At 48.7% G+C, this 15,122-nt stretch overlaps 1 protein-coding gene across 4 annotated transcripts in view; it reads right to left on the minus strand.

Annotated features, from left to right (window-relative positions):
* The window catches only part of Tnr (tenascin R), a 385,191-nt gene that overhangs the window by 65,321 nt on the left and 304,748 nt on the right, over positions 1-15,122 (minus strand). For 3 of the 4 annotated variants that reach the window (XM_021722635.3, XM_021722634.3, XM_078022361.1), the window contains 4 exons: positions 13,219-13,777; positions 10,459-10,935; positions 4,011-4,274; positions 1,606-1,721 (listed from right to left, as the gene is read on the minus strand). In XM_021722635.3, the coding sequence (XP_021578310.2) occupies positions 1,606-1,721; positions 4,011-4,274; positions 10,459-10,935; positions 13,219-13,717 (1,356 nt within the window). In that variant the 5' untranslated portion in view covers positions 13,718-13,777. Of the gene's footprint in view, positions 1-1,605; positions 1,722-4,010; positions 4,275-10,458; positions 10,936-13,218; positions 13,778-15,122 lie in introns of those variants that run through there. The other variant, XM_021722636.3, reaches the window with a different exon arrangement.

Below are 15,122 nucleotides of genomic sequence, written 5' to 3' on the forward strand. Positions count from 1 at the left end.
AAAGAAAAAAAGAAACACGAAACAAAGAAAAATACAAAGGAGAGTGGTAGAAGACAAATAGGTGGAAAGAAAATGAGAAAGGAACTAGATGATGTTGGGTCCAGAATCTAATATCTATCTACCATCTACCTATCATCTATCTACCTATTATCTATCTATCATCTATCTATCAATCAATCATCTGTCATCTATCTATCTATCATCTACCTACTATTAATTAGGTTTTCCATGTGTGTGACCTTGGAAACAGAGGGGACAAGAGGGCCCCCTTTGAGACACTCCCCTTCTTCCCTATTCTTTCATCTCAGTTTATGTCACCTCGAGTTCCCTGTACGTCACTTATAGCCATACTTTTGTAAATGAACGTGAAGAGGTTATTCTCTGCTGCCATGCATTTGATCTTGGAATGCCCTGGTCAGCCCCTTTCATTTAGAGTTTCACATATTGTATGTAGAACAGGAGAATCTGGCACGATTTTCTTTTCTTGCTTGTGCAGCAGAGTAACATGATCTTTCTGTTTTCTTTTAAACTCAGTTGCTTTCCATTGATCCTTGGCCATTTTAACTCAGATCATTTATACAATAATAGATTTGCATAGAACGACTGTTAGGAGCATCTGGCTTGCCATGATAGGACTACATCCCCAGAAGACGTTTGGTGGGCAGAGCCCTGGAGCAGGGAGCTGAGACTAAGGTTTTTGTCTTAAGCCTGGTACTAATTAGGGATCTTATGTCATCTAAGTTCTCTGAATCTTCATCTCTACACACTAAACTAAATTAAACTAAATGTGAAATGTGGGGTCTTAACTCTGCGAACTTGGAGATCCTCTGAAGCTCCAACAGTCCACGAAGTCAAGAATGTGGTGGTAAGAGAATGGCAAGATCATAGTCTAGTTCCCCCCAATGTGTCATTGGCCATTAAACCTGAAGAAGTCTGAAAGGTGCTCTTTCCTGTTGAAGGACAGGGACAAAGGGAGGGATATGGCTGAACTTTGCCCCCTCAGGTGTGGTGGTCAGGGACAGCTAGGCAGGCGTCACGGCAAGCCGGAAACGGTTTTAGGATTAATAAAGAAATAAGTAAGCTGCTTTACCTAGTAGAGAGGAATCTTAGGGTACTTTTAAACTCACAGACTAAGCATGTAATTTGCCTAATTAATAGGTTATAACTTCATTCTGAGTAACTGGGAGAACCAGGGCATTTCTGGGAGGCCTCTAACCTCTGGGGACCCAAGCCACATGGGGTGACAGTTAGTCCATCTGTTTGTACAGAAAGAATCCGTGGAACCCGAAGCTGGTACCATTTGGTCCCCGCTTTTTGATGGTCCAGTTTCCTAGCCACTGACATCGGACTCTCCAAACCCTGGAAGTGTCTCAGCAGGAGCTGGGTGGCTTTCCAGGTCCCCCCTGTACAGACCAGGGGCTCTGCTCATGTCCTCAGCTCTTGGTGAAAGGAGCCTTCTGCAGCCCAGGCACCCACTTAATGCCCTCTCAGGTCTCTACTGGCCTGGAGAGAGACCCTGGGCAGTGCTGCCCTGCTGCCCTGCTCCCCAGGTGAGGCCCGAGCCGAGGGAGGCTGCCGGGCATCCTGGAGGGCAGCCGGTGTTACCTTTGGGATGAAGCTGATCTCCCACCCATCGAAGGAGAACGAGAAGGGCTCCCACTGCACCTCCACGGTCGTTTCCGTAATAGTCTTGAATTGCAGCCCTTGAGGAGTGGAGAGATCTGGAACATAGCAATGTGGGTGACAATGTCACGGCTGTCCCTGGCAGGGACAGAGAGCAGTGCCTGGCTCTTGTCTTGTGAACCCCCTCTATGCTCTGGGTGTGGTGGCCTGTGGCAGGACCGCCTCATCCTACCGCAGACACAGTGTGTCCTGGTGCAGATGGGCGCACTGCCCTGGGGCTCTGGGGCTCTGTGTTGGTGCAACACAGGAACACACTTGACGAATGCAAAACTTTTTTTGTGCTTTCTATTACATAATAGAAACTGTTAATGTTAAATATAAAAGTCATGTTTTCCTTTCCTTACTAATGTGATAAATCTCGGAATGGAATAAAAAGCCTTTTTCGGAGAACTCGAACTCTATCTTTGGAAGCGGTACAGGATTCCTGGGAGGCAGTATTGTGCTAAGCCCAGTGCTCCCACCTCGTTCACAGGGAAAGGAGGCAGAGAAGGTTTGGTTAAAGATGTGGAGCTTCAGAAGGAAGCCCGGGGTTCTTCTCCTGACCATCTGATGTGCACTGAACGTATTTTAGGGAGCGCAAATCCCTAAATTTAGGGCAGTCTGAATTTTCATTTTGTGTACACAAGCAGAACAAAGGCGTACACCAGCTTTGCTCTTATTTCACTTTCTCCAAATTTCCTCCAGCTGCTCCTTCCATATTCTCCTCTCCCTCACTCCCTTCGGCCTCACTTGTCTAACTTTTGGCTCTCTCTTAATCTCCTCCCTTTCTCCCCCCAACCTTTCCCCCCAGCACATACACACACACATGCACGGGTTCAGTGGGGTGAAATATGCTCGTCCTAATGGAGTTCCAGTTACCAGCCCTGAAATATGACAGCACAACTTCTCTCAATTCTCCAGGGCTCCGCTCCCATTTCAGCTTCACCTCTCCTGGGCTATTCCCGTTGGAAAATTGACAGATTCTCATCTTTCCCATCAGGAAGCTTCCTGGCTGATAGGCGGGGCTGGTTCTGAACCCACTTGAAGGCATGTCAGGCGCCTGTACATGATTTTTGTCCTTGTCACCTGGGAGCGTGCCTGCAGGGATGCCTTGAATTGGCACCACCACCACCACAGGGGCTGGAAACCTCATCAGTGCCTGTACACGTGGATCAGAGTGGGGACACCTGGGAGCCGGCCAGCACTGGGGGTGGTGACTCATCCTGGAGCAAGGTGGGAAAAGCAGCAGATGGTGACCTGCCTCCACGGATCACTGCAGATATTTAAAACTAGTTCACAGGCACCAGAGGAATTGGGGAAAAAAGGTCAAATATAAACAGATAATTATAGGCATATTAACAGAGTCGGCATTTGTGAGAGTCCAGTATTATCCCAGGACTTGGGTCACCTGAGAAGCAAGGGGGCAAGACGACTTCTGCAATCCTGCCCTGCTGCTAGTCCCTGTCCTTGCCTCTTTCTAAGCTCTGCTCCCGTCCTCAGGCTTCGGTGAAGCCTTCAGGGCCAACTCTTTATACCTTGACCTTTTGTTTTTCCTCTGGAACTTCACGTCCTAGAGCCTTAACTTTCACAACTAAAGTGAGCCATGAAGATACGGTGTTATATCCAACTTGGTAGCGCCTGCTTGCCATCCAGGCGACTTGGGAGGCTGAGGCAGGAGGATTGAAAGTCCCGGGCCAGGCTTGGCAGCTTAGAGACACCCAGTTTCAAAGTAAAAATGAAAAGGGCTGAGGGGTAGAGCTTGCCTAGCATGTGTGAGGCTCTGGGTTCGATCACCAGCACCACACACACACACACACACACACGCCAAGATGTTCTGCTAAACATCCTAAAGAAATGCTGCCACCTCTGTATGAGAAGCGGGTGTTGTCGCTGTGGTTTTAAACAAGGAGTTTTTCTTTCACTCTGCTATGCACTTGCCCTGGGGAACATGCCATCTATTGGCAACTTGCTTATTGTTCTTCCTATTTCCTATCTCCTGGTTTGGGATCCTAACTGTATTCAAGGTCTGTATAAGTCTCATTGGGTTCATGGCTTCCGATTTGAGTCTAGCTTCCAACAAGTCAGTACTCAATAATTAAGTACTTTTTGTTCTTTTGGGTTTGGTAATTTATGGAAGCTGCCTGAATTTGGACGTTCTCTTAATAGGAAGTGCCTGTTTAAAGACACACCCTTTTCTAAGTGGGTCGTGTCTGAAGCCCTTCCCCTCAAGAGCCAAAGACGACTGCAGGCGTCCCTGGAGGATTCAGAAAAGACACCACTACCATGAATGCCCATGATCTCATGTGGGAGGAAAGAAAAATGCAGCAGGAGGGGGGAATGGTACGTACGGGTGGCCACCTTGGCAGTGATGGGAAGGCTGGGGATGTTGCTAATGACAGCGTAGACGCTGATGTTGTAGGTGAGACCTGGCTCCAGCTCCGTGATGGTGACACCACTCCAATCTCCAGGCACCCGCTGCTGGAGCTGGAGGCCCCCCCGGGCCGTCGGCTGGTAAGAGATCACATATTCCGTCACTGCCATCGGCCCGTCCCATTCCAGCTCAAGGGACCTGTCGCTGATCCCAGCCACTCGCAAGTCCTCTGGAGGGGCAACTACCGGGAGGCAATACACAGACAGCGTGAACTCAGAGGATTGCCTGCCCCACCCTGGACTCAACTCTCTTCCTCGCCTGTCACCCCGCCCCCACGCCATCTCCACAGGGTCTGCAGGCCCAGCGGACCCAGTGATTTGTCACAGCTTCACCTCCTTTCTGCACTGAGTTATCCCAACCTCCGTGAGGCTGTGAGTTAGTGGTGTTCTGGAGCTGGCTTCTTACTGGCTTGTCAAAGTCAGTCATCAAATCTTCAGGAATTTCACAAGATGGTTAGATAGGACCATTAGGAAAGTCGAAACTTTAAAAACTTACAGTGAAGCAAATTGCATTAAAAACAAAGGTCGTAAGTATTCACTTTAAAGTCGTTTCACCACATCTTCCTATCATTCAGGCCCCTGAGCGACTTCTGTGTGTTCCATCTCTCTGGAGGAGATTCTGTGTGATGTGTCTATTGCGTTTCCAGTGTCCGGTTGAGCGACCTCATGTTGGTGGTTTGAAGTTGGCCACACGGGGAGTGTTCACACCATGGAAACCGGTCAGAGCAGAGCTTCAGGTTTTTTTTGGTTTTCTCATCACAGATCCAGTTGTTAGATATTTCATCACACACCGCTGGCCAAAAGTGTTGGTCGTTGACTAAGTTACTGTCATCAGATTGTCCTGAGAGCCAATGTCTGAGTGTACAAATGGGGCTAAAGACTTCGTTCCTTGTTATCTTACAAATTATGACCCCAAGACAGGAAGCCTTGTACACTATGGTCTGATAAAGACATTTAGTGGCTCTTTCTCATAGCATTTTTTTTTTCCTTTTAAAAAAAAGAAAGTTTTGGAAGAAGTTTAACATGTTAAACTAATTTTCATTAGCCTTGACCTTGGAGGTGATGATCAAGAAGCCTTCTTGAGAGCTGTGCTTTTCTCTCTTGTCTGACTTCCCAAATGCTACTCAGAGTCACCAAAGGTTAAACCACATTGAAAGAGCCTTTCAAGTCTGGTTCCCTTGGGAAGTGAAGATTCACCAGAAGTGTAGGCATCAAATAATTGAAACTTTAAGACTAATTAGAGGATAACTCCAGTGCTTCTGTAATTGGACCTGCTCGGAGATTAAATCAAAGATCAGGCCAATACTTAAATGGCCATAATTAACCTATACATTCATATGTAGTGAAGGGTTTGGCTGGCTTAAGAATTGCCATTGGTTTTGAATTTCTCCTCTGGGTAATCTCAACCTTTCACCTTTACAAGCCAGAGGTCTAGGCCAGCTGCTTTTCATACCTGCCTCCTTGTGCTCACACGTGAAACCTCAAATCCTCAGCCAGGGCAGAAGTGAGGAGCCCTTTGACCCAGACCCACAGGAGGGAAATTAGCAGCATTTATCTGCAGTGCTGGATATTGGCTTTGATTGCATTTGATCAAAACCATTCATTGTATAAAAATCTAGAGAGCCGAGCTTCCTCTATCAGAACCAAAACAAAAATTTAAAATTTATTTTTAAAAATGTACAAAATTGAAGAGGTGCAAACGATATTTAAACAATTTAACCTTCCAATGACACTGCATAAACTTGCATCATTGATAATTCTGACATTATTGAAGACATGAACTGCACTGAGACGTTCAGGGCAGCCTGTATGGAATGACTCCTGGGCCCAGGGAAGGACTGATGAGAACCTGTCAGTATTTGGCACCGTCACACTGAGAATTTATTTCATACCAGGCCCAGTGCTCACTGCTCCAACATGGATTATCTCATTTGACCTCTTACCAACACCATGGAATAGGTGTTATCATTACTTCTATATTATAGGGGAGGAAACTGGGCCACACAGGGGACAGACACAGAAGCTAAGATTAGAACCCAGCCAGAATGACTCTAGAACCTCTGAGCCCAAATGCAATTCCAGTTTCCATGTACATGGCATTTCACAACCTAGAAAACATGCCACACACACCATTTAACTATTTAAAAAATCCGTTGACAGCAGCCTGTAAGGTAGTCCAAAGAGCTATAATTATTTCAACTTTACAAAAGAGGAATCTAAGGCCCGGGTCAAGGCCTGTGTCAAATCAGGAGTTGGGCTGTATGTAGCAGAACTGATTGTTCAGCCTGACTCTTCTATGGTTAGAGCTCTTTCTCCTATGATTTAAGGAGTAGAATGTGGATTGTTCTCCATGCACCGTCCCTCCAAGTAGAACTACATGAGAAGCAATCCAGACAATTGTGTAGGATGTGCTCTCCAGAATAGTGCTCATCCTGGAGCTAAGAAAACCCCTTTTAAATAAGTTATTTGGAGCATGTCTCTTGTAAGTCAGCATGTTGTTCCCAAGTTTCTTTTGCAGGACATTTTTCTGTCACAGGGACAAAAAAAAAAGGCCATTCCAAATTTCAAGTCACCAACAACTCTTAGGGCCTATGGGACAAGTCAGTGTATTCCTTTCTGGTTTCTCTTCTAGAAAATAAAGCTAAGTGTGACAGTGAAGGGTGATCTGAGCAGATTGTTTTAGAATTGTTAAGTGAACAAGAGGGGCAGAAGATTTATCTCAGCCGCTTAGCCTGAGGCCTGAGCCTGGGGGAAGACACTTCCTTCACTTCCTGTGGAGGAAGAGCAAGGGGTGTCTTTCAGGGTAGAGGACTTCTCTGAGCAGTGGCTCAGTGGGGGACAGCATCGCTACTTGCCCTGTAAGTGAGCAGCAGCTGTGTACTTTGGGAGCCAGTAATCGTTACCCAGCAAGACAATGTGGGGTTACAAAGCAAATTATCATGGAGACTCAAGCCTTGAGTTGATGCATTTGTGGTGGGGAAAAGGCATTCTCAGTCTTACTTTCTGGAGTTCCAACTTTGAAACTTAGGGAAGAGCAGGCTGCTAAAAAGGAAGAAGCGGTGCTTATCTGCACAGCGCCCACGCTGCTGACGGTTTTCAACCTCACGTCACTTTTGCACTTAGGTGGTGAGAGCAGCTGGATCCAGTCCACGTGGTGTCTTGCTCTAAAACGCAAGGGGTTTCGGGTGCCAAAGGTAGGGCTGGCTGCAGTCCTGACAGAGGCAGGGGCTGATGTTGACAGATCTCTGCAGGCCCGACTGAAGTCTGGGGAGCAGCTTTCTGGATTATTTCCAGAGCCTGCTCCCTGCTTCGCCCTGGCTCCTAGGGAGATCAGGACCGCTCACAGCTAGCTTCTGCTCTGGCTGCCATCACTGGGGAAGATGCAGACGCATGGTCCCAGGTACATCTTCGCCCCATCTCTCTAATACCTTGATTTCTAAACATTTAAAAGGGCTCAGCTTCTTTATTGAAAGGTCACTTCTTTGTGGCTGTGGCTTTACAATGGACGTTTCTCAACTCTGTCTACTTAGCAGTTCAGAGAAGATTAAAGAGGGCTGGGTTCTCATTCTTATTCTGCCATTAATGAGCTGTCAGGCTCTGGGAAAGTCTCTCTCTCTCTCTGGACAACTGCTTTGAAATCTGTCAAATGAGAAGGCAGGAGTAGCTTCTATGTAAGGCAAGTCTTAAGTGCTCATATTCATGAATTGTTTGTTCTATTATCTGCACATGTGCAGAGAATAGAGGCAAAGAGCTTGAGATTCTGTCCCATGGTGCACCATGAGCAAAAAATCAAGCTGAGGAGTCAAACGTAGTGGCCTTGCTGCCAATATTCAGTTGTGTTCCAGTTCCGGGGACCCAAGCAGCCTCAGAATGAAATCCACACAATGGACAGCTCTTCTCCATGCCCTTGCCAAGGAGAAAGCGGTGACCTCCGAGGGAGTGTAGCCTGCGACTCTTCATTACCCACCTTCCCAACCCTTCTCTCCCCTCGGTGCTCCTCGAGGCGGTCGGAGCAGTACTGCTGTTGTGTGTGCACCTGGCCAGAAATGTCAAGCAGGGGATAAATAGCCCCCCCTCCGACAGCCTTTTCACAAACAGCAAGCCAAGGAGCCCTTGAGGAATGACCTAGATTCCTCTCTGGCAGAGACCTGTGGCATTTGGTTTTAGAGGCAAGCTTTAAGAGCAGTACTTCATGCAATGAGAGGTGGTTCCAGGGTTGCTATAGAAACAGATGGAGATTATGCAACTGTCCTTCCTCACATGTTTTGGGAACCTGTTAAGTGATTTATCTGGGCCTACAGAAGTCTTAAAGCAGCATAGAAGTAATGTGTGTATGGTTTGGACTCAACCAAGTCATAGGAATCCTGACAGTTACTGAGTCTTCCCAGAGATGACCAGGAGGGCTCGTCTCCAATGCATTTTGGACCCTGGATCAGATCAAGCTTTTGTTTGTGAATGGACCCATCCCTGTAGAAAGACAGGTCAAGAACATGAGGGCAAGGGCAGACATGCAAACACTGAGTTGTGTATGGGATAGAATACCCTCAACACAGCAATGGCCAGAAGTGACCCGGAGTACCCTCCAGGTGGGGCTTAGCAGCTCATCCTCTGGGTGGAAACTAAGTTATGCTTTATCCTTGCTGTCCAGAAACTGCCTGGTGACTTTAGATTCAGAAACAATGAGGCTTAACTTCTGTCTGAATTTTGCTTTGGAACAATTGATTCGATGACCATATTTGTAGAGCGACATTCCAGTTCAGTAAACGAAATTGAGAGACTAAATGAATTAAGTAAAATCAGAAAAAACTTAATGTAGAAAAAAAATTCTCCTAGGCAGTAGATTATCTTTTTTTTTTTTTTAATTTTAAATCTTTCATCATTGCCATTGATCTTGCAAAAGAATGTAACTTGAAGTCATATGGTGGGAAGTTGGGTCTGCCACAGAGCGGAGTGTCATTGAAGATACTGAGGAGCAGGAGGCTGGTACAGCCAGTTTCCCAGGATTTCTCCTTTAGAAAACTCCTGGAATTGCTCAACCAGAAAGTTGGAAAAGGTTTGTTGTGATTTCTGCTTTTAAAATTTCCCAATGGGCATCCCGAGCTTTAAATGGACAGGATCAATTACTAATCTGTGCTGTTTAAAGCACAAATAAATTTCTCAGCAATACTCACTGATTAATCAGAGGAGGATGAACAAAAGGGAGACAATGAAAATAACCTGTTTGGGGACAAAATATATTTTTAAAAAATCAACCCTAATGAAATATTAATATCTTTCTCACTGTTGGATTGAGAGCTCCATTTTCAGATGCCCCCTGTCCGTCTCTAAGGTATGGATTATATTTGGGGTGAGATTTGTGCTGTAGTCATCGGCAACACAATGAGCCCCCTCCTTTTAATATTCTTTACTAATCATCGGAATGTCGCTGTTGCTGGATGCCTATAGTATTTTTTTTTTCCTATTTACGTTTGATTTCTTGCCTGCACTTTTCTGCTTGTAGGCCCTCGGTCATTTCATGAATCAATAACCCTCGCCATCTGCAAGCTCCAAGGTGAGTGGAGATCCTGGTAGACTGGCTCCCGCCCCCTGGGGAGCTCTGTAAAAGGAGGCAGCCTGGGACCGTGGCATCAGGCCTGGTAGCCGCGGGTGAGCAGGTGCCTGCTCCATCTGCTGTGATTTGGGTGTGGTCTGGTTGTGTCCCCCAAGGCCCCCCAGGTGGAATTTGTCCTCTTTATAATTGAAGAAAGTGGAAGCCATTTGACTGTGGTGTCCAGAGGTGGAGGTTTTTTGGGGGGGGTGGTTAGGGGAGAGAAGGCCATCAGGGAGGACCCCAGGACTGAATCCTGGTGGCTTTGTGAGAAGAGACACACGTGCGCTCTATGTCTCTTGCCAGGTGACACCCTGCATGCTTCTGGACTCTGCCAGCAGGAAGGCCCTCGCTCGATGTGGCCCCTCGACCGTGGGCCTCCAGCACTGGGAGCCCAAATAAGCCTCTTCTCCTTATGATTCAACAGCCTGTGGGATCCTGTAATCAGTGACAGAAAACAGACCCGCAGCCTCCCCTGGCACCGCAGGGACAGTGGGGTGTCATCGCTGTTAGTAAGTTGCCTTTGTTAGAGTCGGGGGTAAAGACCTGCCTCTCAGCCTGAACTTGACCTTTCCTAAGCCCCCTTTTAATCTGCCTCACCAACTGTTATTGACTCGAAAAATCAGCTGTCTTGGAAAGCAAATGACTACAACCCGACCGAGAATGACCTTACCTAAAATTCACCTTCCCTCCCGCACCTATTTCCAATCTCCCCGGAGGTGTCCAGTTAGTGTGCTGGACCAGCCCTGCCCAGCCTCCCGCCCAGCTCCCCTTCCTACCTGCCGAGCAGTCAGGGCCCTGGTAGCCCTCTTCACAGACGCAGAGCCCCTCCTGGCAGTGTCCTCGCCCGCTGCAGGCATTCAGACACCGCCGCTGGCCGCAGTCCTCGCCCACATAGCCCTCCTGGCATAAACAGGTGCCGTTGGCACAGGTCCCCTTCCCGGAGCAGTCGCCAGGGCACCTCAGCTCCCGGCAGTCCTCGCCCGTGTAGGGCTCTTCACAGACGCACTCCCCGTCCACGCACAGCCCCCGGGAGCTGCAGTCCGTGGGGCACCGGAGCTCGGAGCAGTCGTCCCCGCTGTATTCGCTGTCACAGATGCACTGGCCGTCCACGCACACGCCCCGACTGGAGCAGCCCAGCGGGCAGTAGGGCTCTGAGCAGTTCTTGCCAAACCAGCCTTCGTTGCAGATGCAGCCACAGGACTCCAGGCTAAAGTTGCCGTGGCCGCTGCAGTGGGGGATGTAGTCCAGTTGTCCTGGAATGGTCAAGGAGAAGGTCAAGGGCAGCATCGGCCTCTCCTATAAATGGTCAAGGAGGGGAGATAGGCAGAGACCTCTAGTGATCTCTGATCAGATTTGTGTTGCTAAGAGTTAAGCTCCACATAGTTTGGGACACTATCAATTTAATCACTATTTTCAGGTGTTATGGTGCCTGATGCTAGCACAGTGCTGGGGGCCAGGATGAAGGAGATCTGATCCTCCCCCTAGAGCTCATCTTCAGGGTGCCTCAGATCGGGGTCATTTCATTAGAAGTGGACTTTAGGTGAAGACTCATGTAAAGGTCACTTATTGGAAAGTATATAGTGGAAAAACCTGGTAGGGGAGAGGGGCAGATCAGAAGGGAGGGCAGGCAAGCTATCAAGCAATGTCCCAGGGAGACTGACTTGGGTTCAACCCTGCAGGGTCACACCACATTGAGGATTGGGGGCTGTCCCCAAGGGCAGTACATTTCAGGCCTCTAATTCTCTCTTTGGGCAGGTCCAGGGATTCCAAGAGATTCAGGATGGTCCTGTATCAAAGATGCTCACTCTGTTATTGGCTGTGGGGACTGAAAGGGATTGGTGGGGCGTGCCAGCGGGTGTGGGCTGAGCACTGGGTCAGCGGGCAGAGGAAGGCGTCCTGCCTGCCATCAACTGACAGTTCATTCATCAAAGCTCAGCACCAGGTTGCTTCCAAGTCTTCCAGAGTCCTCAGCCCCACTCACCCTTTGCTGCAATCCTCTGGATTCTTTGCATATCCCTGTCCTGACCCTTGCTGTCGTAGAGCTACAGTGGTTAATTGATCTGTCTAAACAAACTCATTAAGCACACACACACCAAGTACCTGCTTGGCATCCTTGTCTGCACTTGACCCTGAGGATGTGAAGTTTAGTAAATTCACTCTGCTGCTTCATGCACTCCCTGTGGCCTGAAAAGATACTGCACTGACATGGCTCCACAGCTCTCCCTCGTATGATTTTTCCCATCTGCCAGGAATCCTGGTAAGAAGACCACTTACAGAAGCCACCCTGCTTCTTGAGCAGCAAAGAGACCGTGGAAACCTATGACATTGCCCTGCTCTGCACTCCACTGGACAGATGAATGACCCATGAGTTCTCCCAAAGAACAGGGGACTGAGTGACAGAGCACCCCCTGCTAGCCTTCAGCTGTTTGTCTCTCGTGTGGGTGAGGGAGAGGAGAAGGAGCTGAGGAAAACCCATGAAATACTTCATTACTCAAAAGCTGCCCCCAGTCTTGCTGTGACCGGGGGACTATGGACATCCTCTGTTAAAACTGCACTCCACTCTCACCCCGAGGAGGCCTTGAGATATGGAGCCCTAGAAGTGGACACTGGCACCCAAGATAAGGTAACAGATGCCCCTGCTCATCAAAGAAGGGAAATGCCTGGGTCTGAGGTCCCCTGAGGTGAGAACAGATGGGCACAGAGCTGAGAGGGCTGAGCTGATAATAGCTCCACTTACATGGGGCCCACCAGAAGCCAGTCTGTGATATTGAATGGCCCCTTGTTCTAGTTTGGATGATAACCCTGTAGATGTGGAAAGGGAGGCACAGGCTATGCAACTTACTTTGTTTGAAAGCTTGGAAGCAGCACAGGTAGGATTTGAATTCAGGAAGTCTGGCTCTGGATACTTAATCAGGCTTTGCAGAGAGGTACAGGTAACAACTCGTAAGTGCTACTAGTTAGCAGGCAGGCAGAGTGAGGCCTAAATCCTCAGAGCATTTGCCCTTTTGGAGGGCGGGATGAGCTGTGTGAGCGTGTGTGCCTGTGTGTGTGCACAAGCATGCGTTATTTGTGGAGGGAGCAGGGTTAAAGCGTCCATCCTGCTGGAGAAGATGCGGACAGGTCCTCTGAGACCTTAATGACTATCATTTATTCCGATGGGAGAAAGGCTGCGATTGAGTGAACACAGCGCCTGCCTTCTCTAGTCCCTCAGGTGAACATGAATAGATATCAATTCAACAGCCTGTGAAGACCAGAGATGAATGAAGACAGACATCAAATTCCCTGCTTGCCGTCCAAGTTGCTGTGCTGAGCCGTTGTACCATTACCTGACTCATCCCCCCCAAATCAGGTTAATGTATTTCAAACTGGCTACGCAGTGTTGAGAATCCCTGAGCTGAATCCCTGGGGACGGGCTGCCTTTAGATCTCACAGACTCGGCAGGCCTGAGCCTTGGATGAGGGTACTTTTTTAAGATGCAGAGTTTGCTCCCTTACTTCACCTCCCTCTTGTCCCCCACCTCCCGGCCCAGACTCTACCTGTGGCCGCGCTTTCTTGACAGCAGTTGGTGGCACACTGGTCCCGCAGCACTGACACCTCCCTCTCCAGCATCTCGATCCGGCTCAGCAGCTCCTGCAGCACCTGGGCGGAGCCGGCACACGGGCAGGCCTTTTTGGGGAGGTTGATCCTGTGGGTGAAGGTGACCTGGCTCTCGTGGTCCGAGGTCTGCCCTGTGTACTCTGCCAGAGTCTCGTCTTCCGCGCTCACCTCCTGCTCGGCCGAGGCCTCTAACCCCGAGGAGCAGAGGCTGTCCAGGGGTACGTTAATGTTGTACACGTGGTTGAAGACCATGGGCTGCTCTTTGCTGGATGTGCTGTAGTTGCCCATGCCTCCTTCGTCCTCCACTGCCTGCCTCTGGACTCTTTCCGTGGTCACCTCCAGCTGACACTCTGAGGGCTTGAGCATGGAGCCCAGAAGGATCAGGTTGACACCGATCAGCATATTCTTCAGGACCACTGTTTCCCCATCTGCCCCCATTCTCTCAGCCAGAGCTCGTTCAAGACCAGCCTTCAGCACACGGCATGGAGTTGTGGGAATCTGCAAGAGAATCCAAGGGCCAATGCAACCTCTGAGACCTGCGCCTTGGTGCCACCACTCTCCCTAGTCCTACAAAGCCGAAGTAGGGGCAGACGAAGGTTCTGGCAGGCACCGAGGAGGGACAGTGGATGCCCAAGCCAGAAAGTCCCAAGACTTTGTTCTTGGAGGACTGGATCTCTGAAAATGGATACTGCTTTTGCATGAGACTGTTCTGGCCTAGAACTTAAGGACTCTGGCCCCCATGGCAGGAAAGTTTCTCCTAGAAGACACACCCGGGCTGGGAGCGGGGGCTTTGTGGATAGAAGGTTCCTCTTAGGAGAGCTCAGACCTTCCTTCCCTTCTGGTTGAGAATTAGATGAAGTGGGCCACAGTTCCCCTAGATACCTATCAGGAACAGGCCCCACGAGCCACTTCAGAGAATTTACTAACTCCTTTAAACTCACCTCTTCAGCACAGGTTGACTTTTGTATAACCAACCAGGCAAATAATACAGTTCCAGGTAATTGTAATTGTTAATTATCATTGGGTACACTTGTGATTATCTGGGACTGTGTGAGCCCAACTTTCTTTTAATCATCTCATTAGTATAGTTCCAGCGCTCTGTGACCACAGGGTGCCTTTCTTCCAAGGTCCTGTTGAAATTGCTAAAATAATAAATTACCTCCTCTGCTGGTTACCTAGTCACCGGGAACCAAGGAGTGCAATAAATTCACAGTAATGAAAATCTGTTTTACAAAAACTGTGTTCCCTTTTTATTTCCTATGTAAAAAAAATAATAAAATAAAAGAGACTTACAAATTTTCGTTCTGAAGGTTTAGAGCTACCAAGAAGATGAAGGACTTGGGAACCTAGTGAGAGTAACTGAGAGTCTGAGGAGAAGGTAGCAGAGGGCACGGAAGGCGCACGGTGCATAGACCCTGCCGTGTATCTCACTCACCCCTCAGGGCAACGAACCCCAGCACTTGACCAGATACTTACCTTGCACTGGAGTGATTTCTGCCTGGACAGGTTAAGATTTGCAGGCAGACCAGACTGACGTCCAAACCCTTATTCCTAACTGCTATATTCCAGCACCTTTCTCAAAAAGGGAGTTCAACTCTATCTTGTCTCTGAGAGAAATGGTGGAACTTGTAGAATCTTCCCAGAAATGCTGGATTTTGATTGGGCCTCATTCAGTGTTCCTTCCTCCACTAAGCATTCTTCTCCATCTCTTCCCTGCTCTGCTCCCCCAGTGTAGGCTGAGTCAGCCCCCATTATTCCACAAGTCCCCTTCTAACAGCACGGAGGGTGCAAGACTGGGCCTCCTCGGCTTGCATCTCCCCACCTGGTCTGCCGAAGCGACTGG

Source organism: Ictidomys tridecemlineatus, chromosome 10 (assembly GCF_052094955.1).
Source record: "Ictidomys tridecemlineatus isolate mIctTri1 chromosome 10, mIctTri1.hap1, whole genome shotgun sequence".
NCBI classification, from domain to species: Eukaryota; Metazoa; Chordata; class Mammalia; order Rodentia; family Sciuridae; genus Ictidomys; species Ictidomys tridecemlineatus.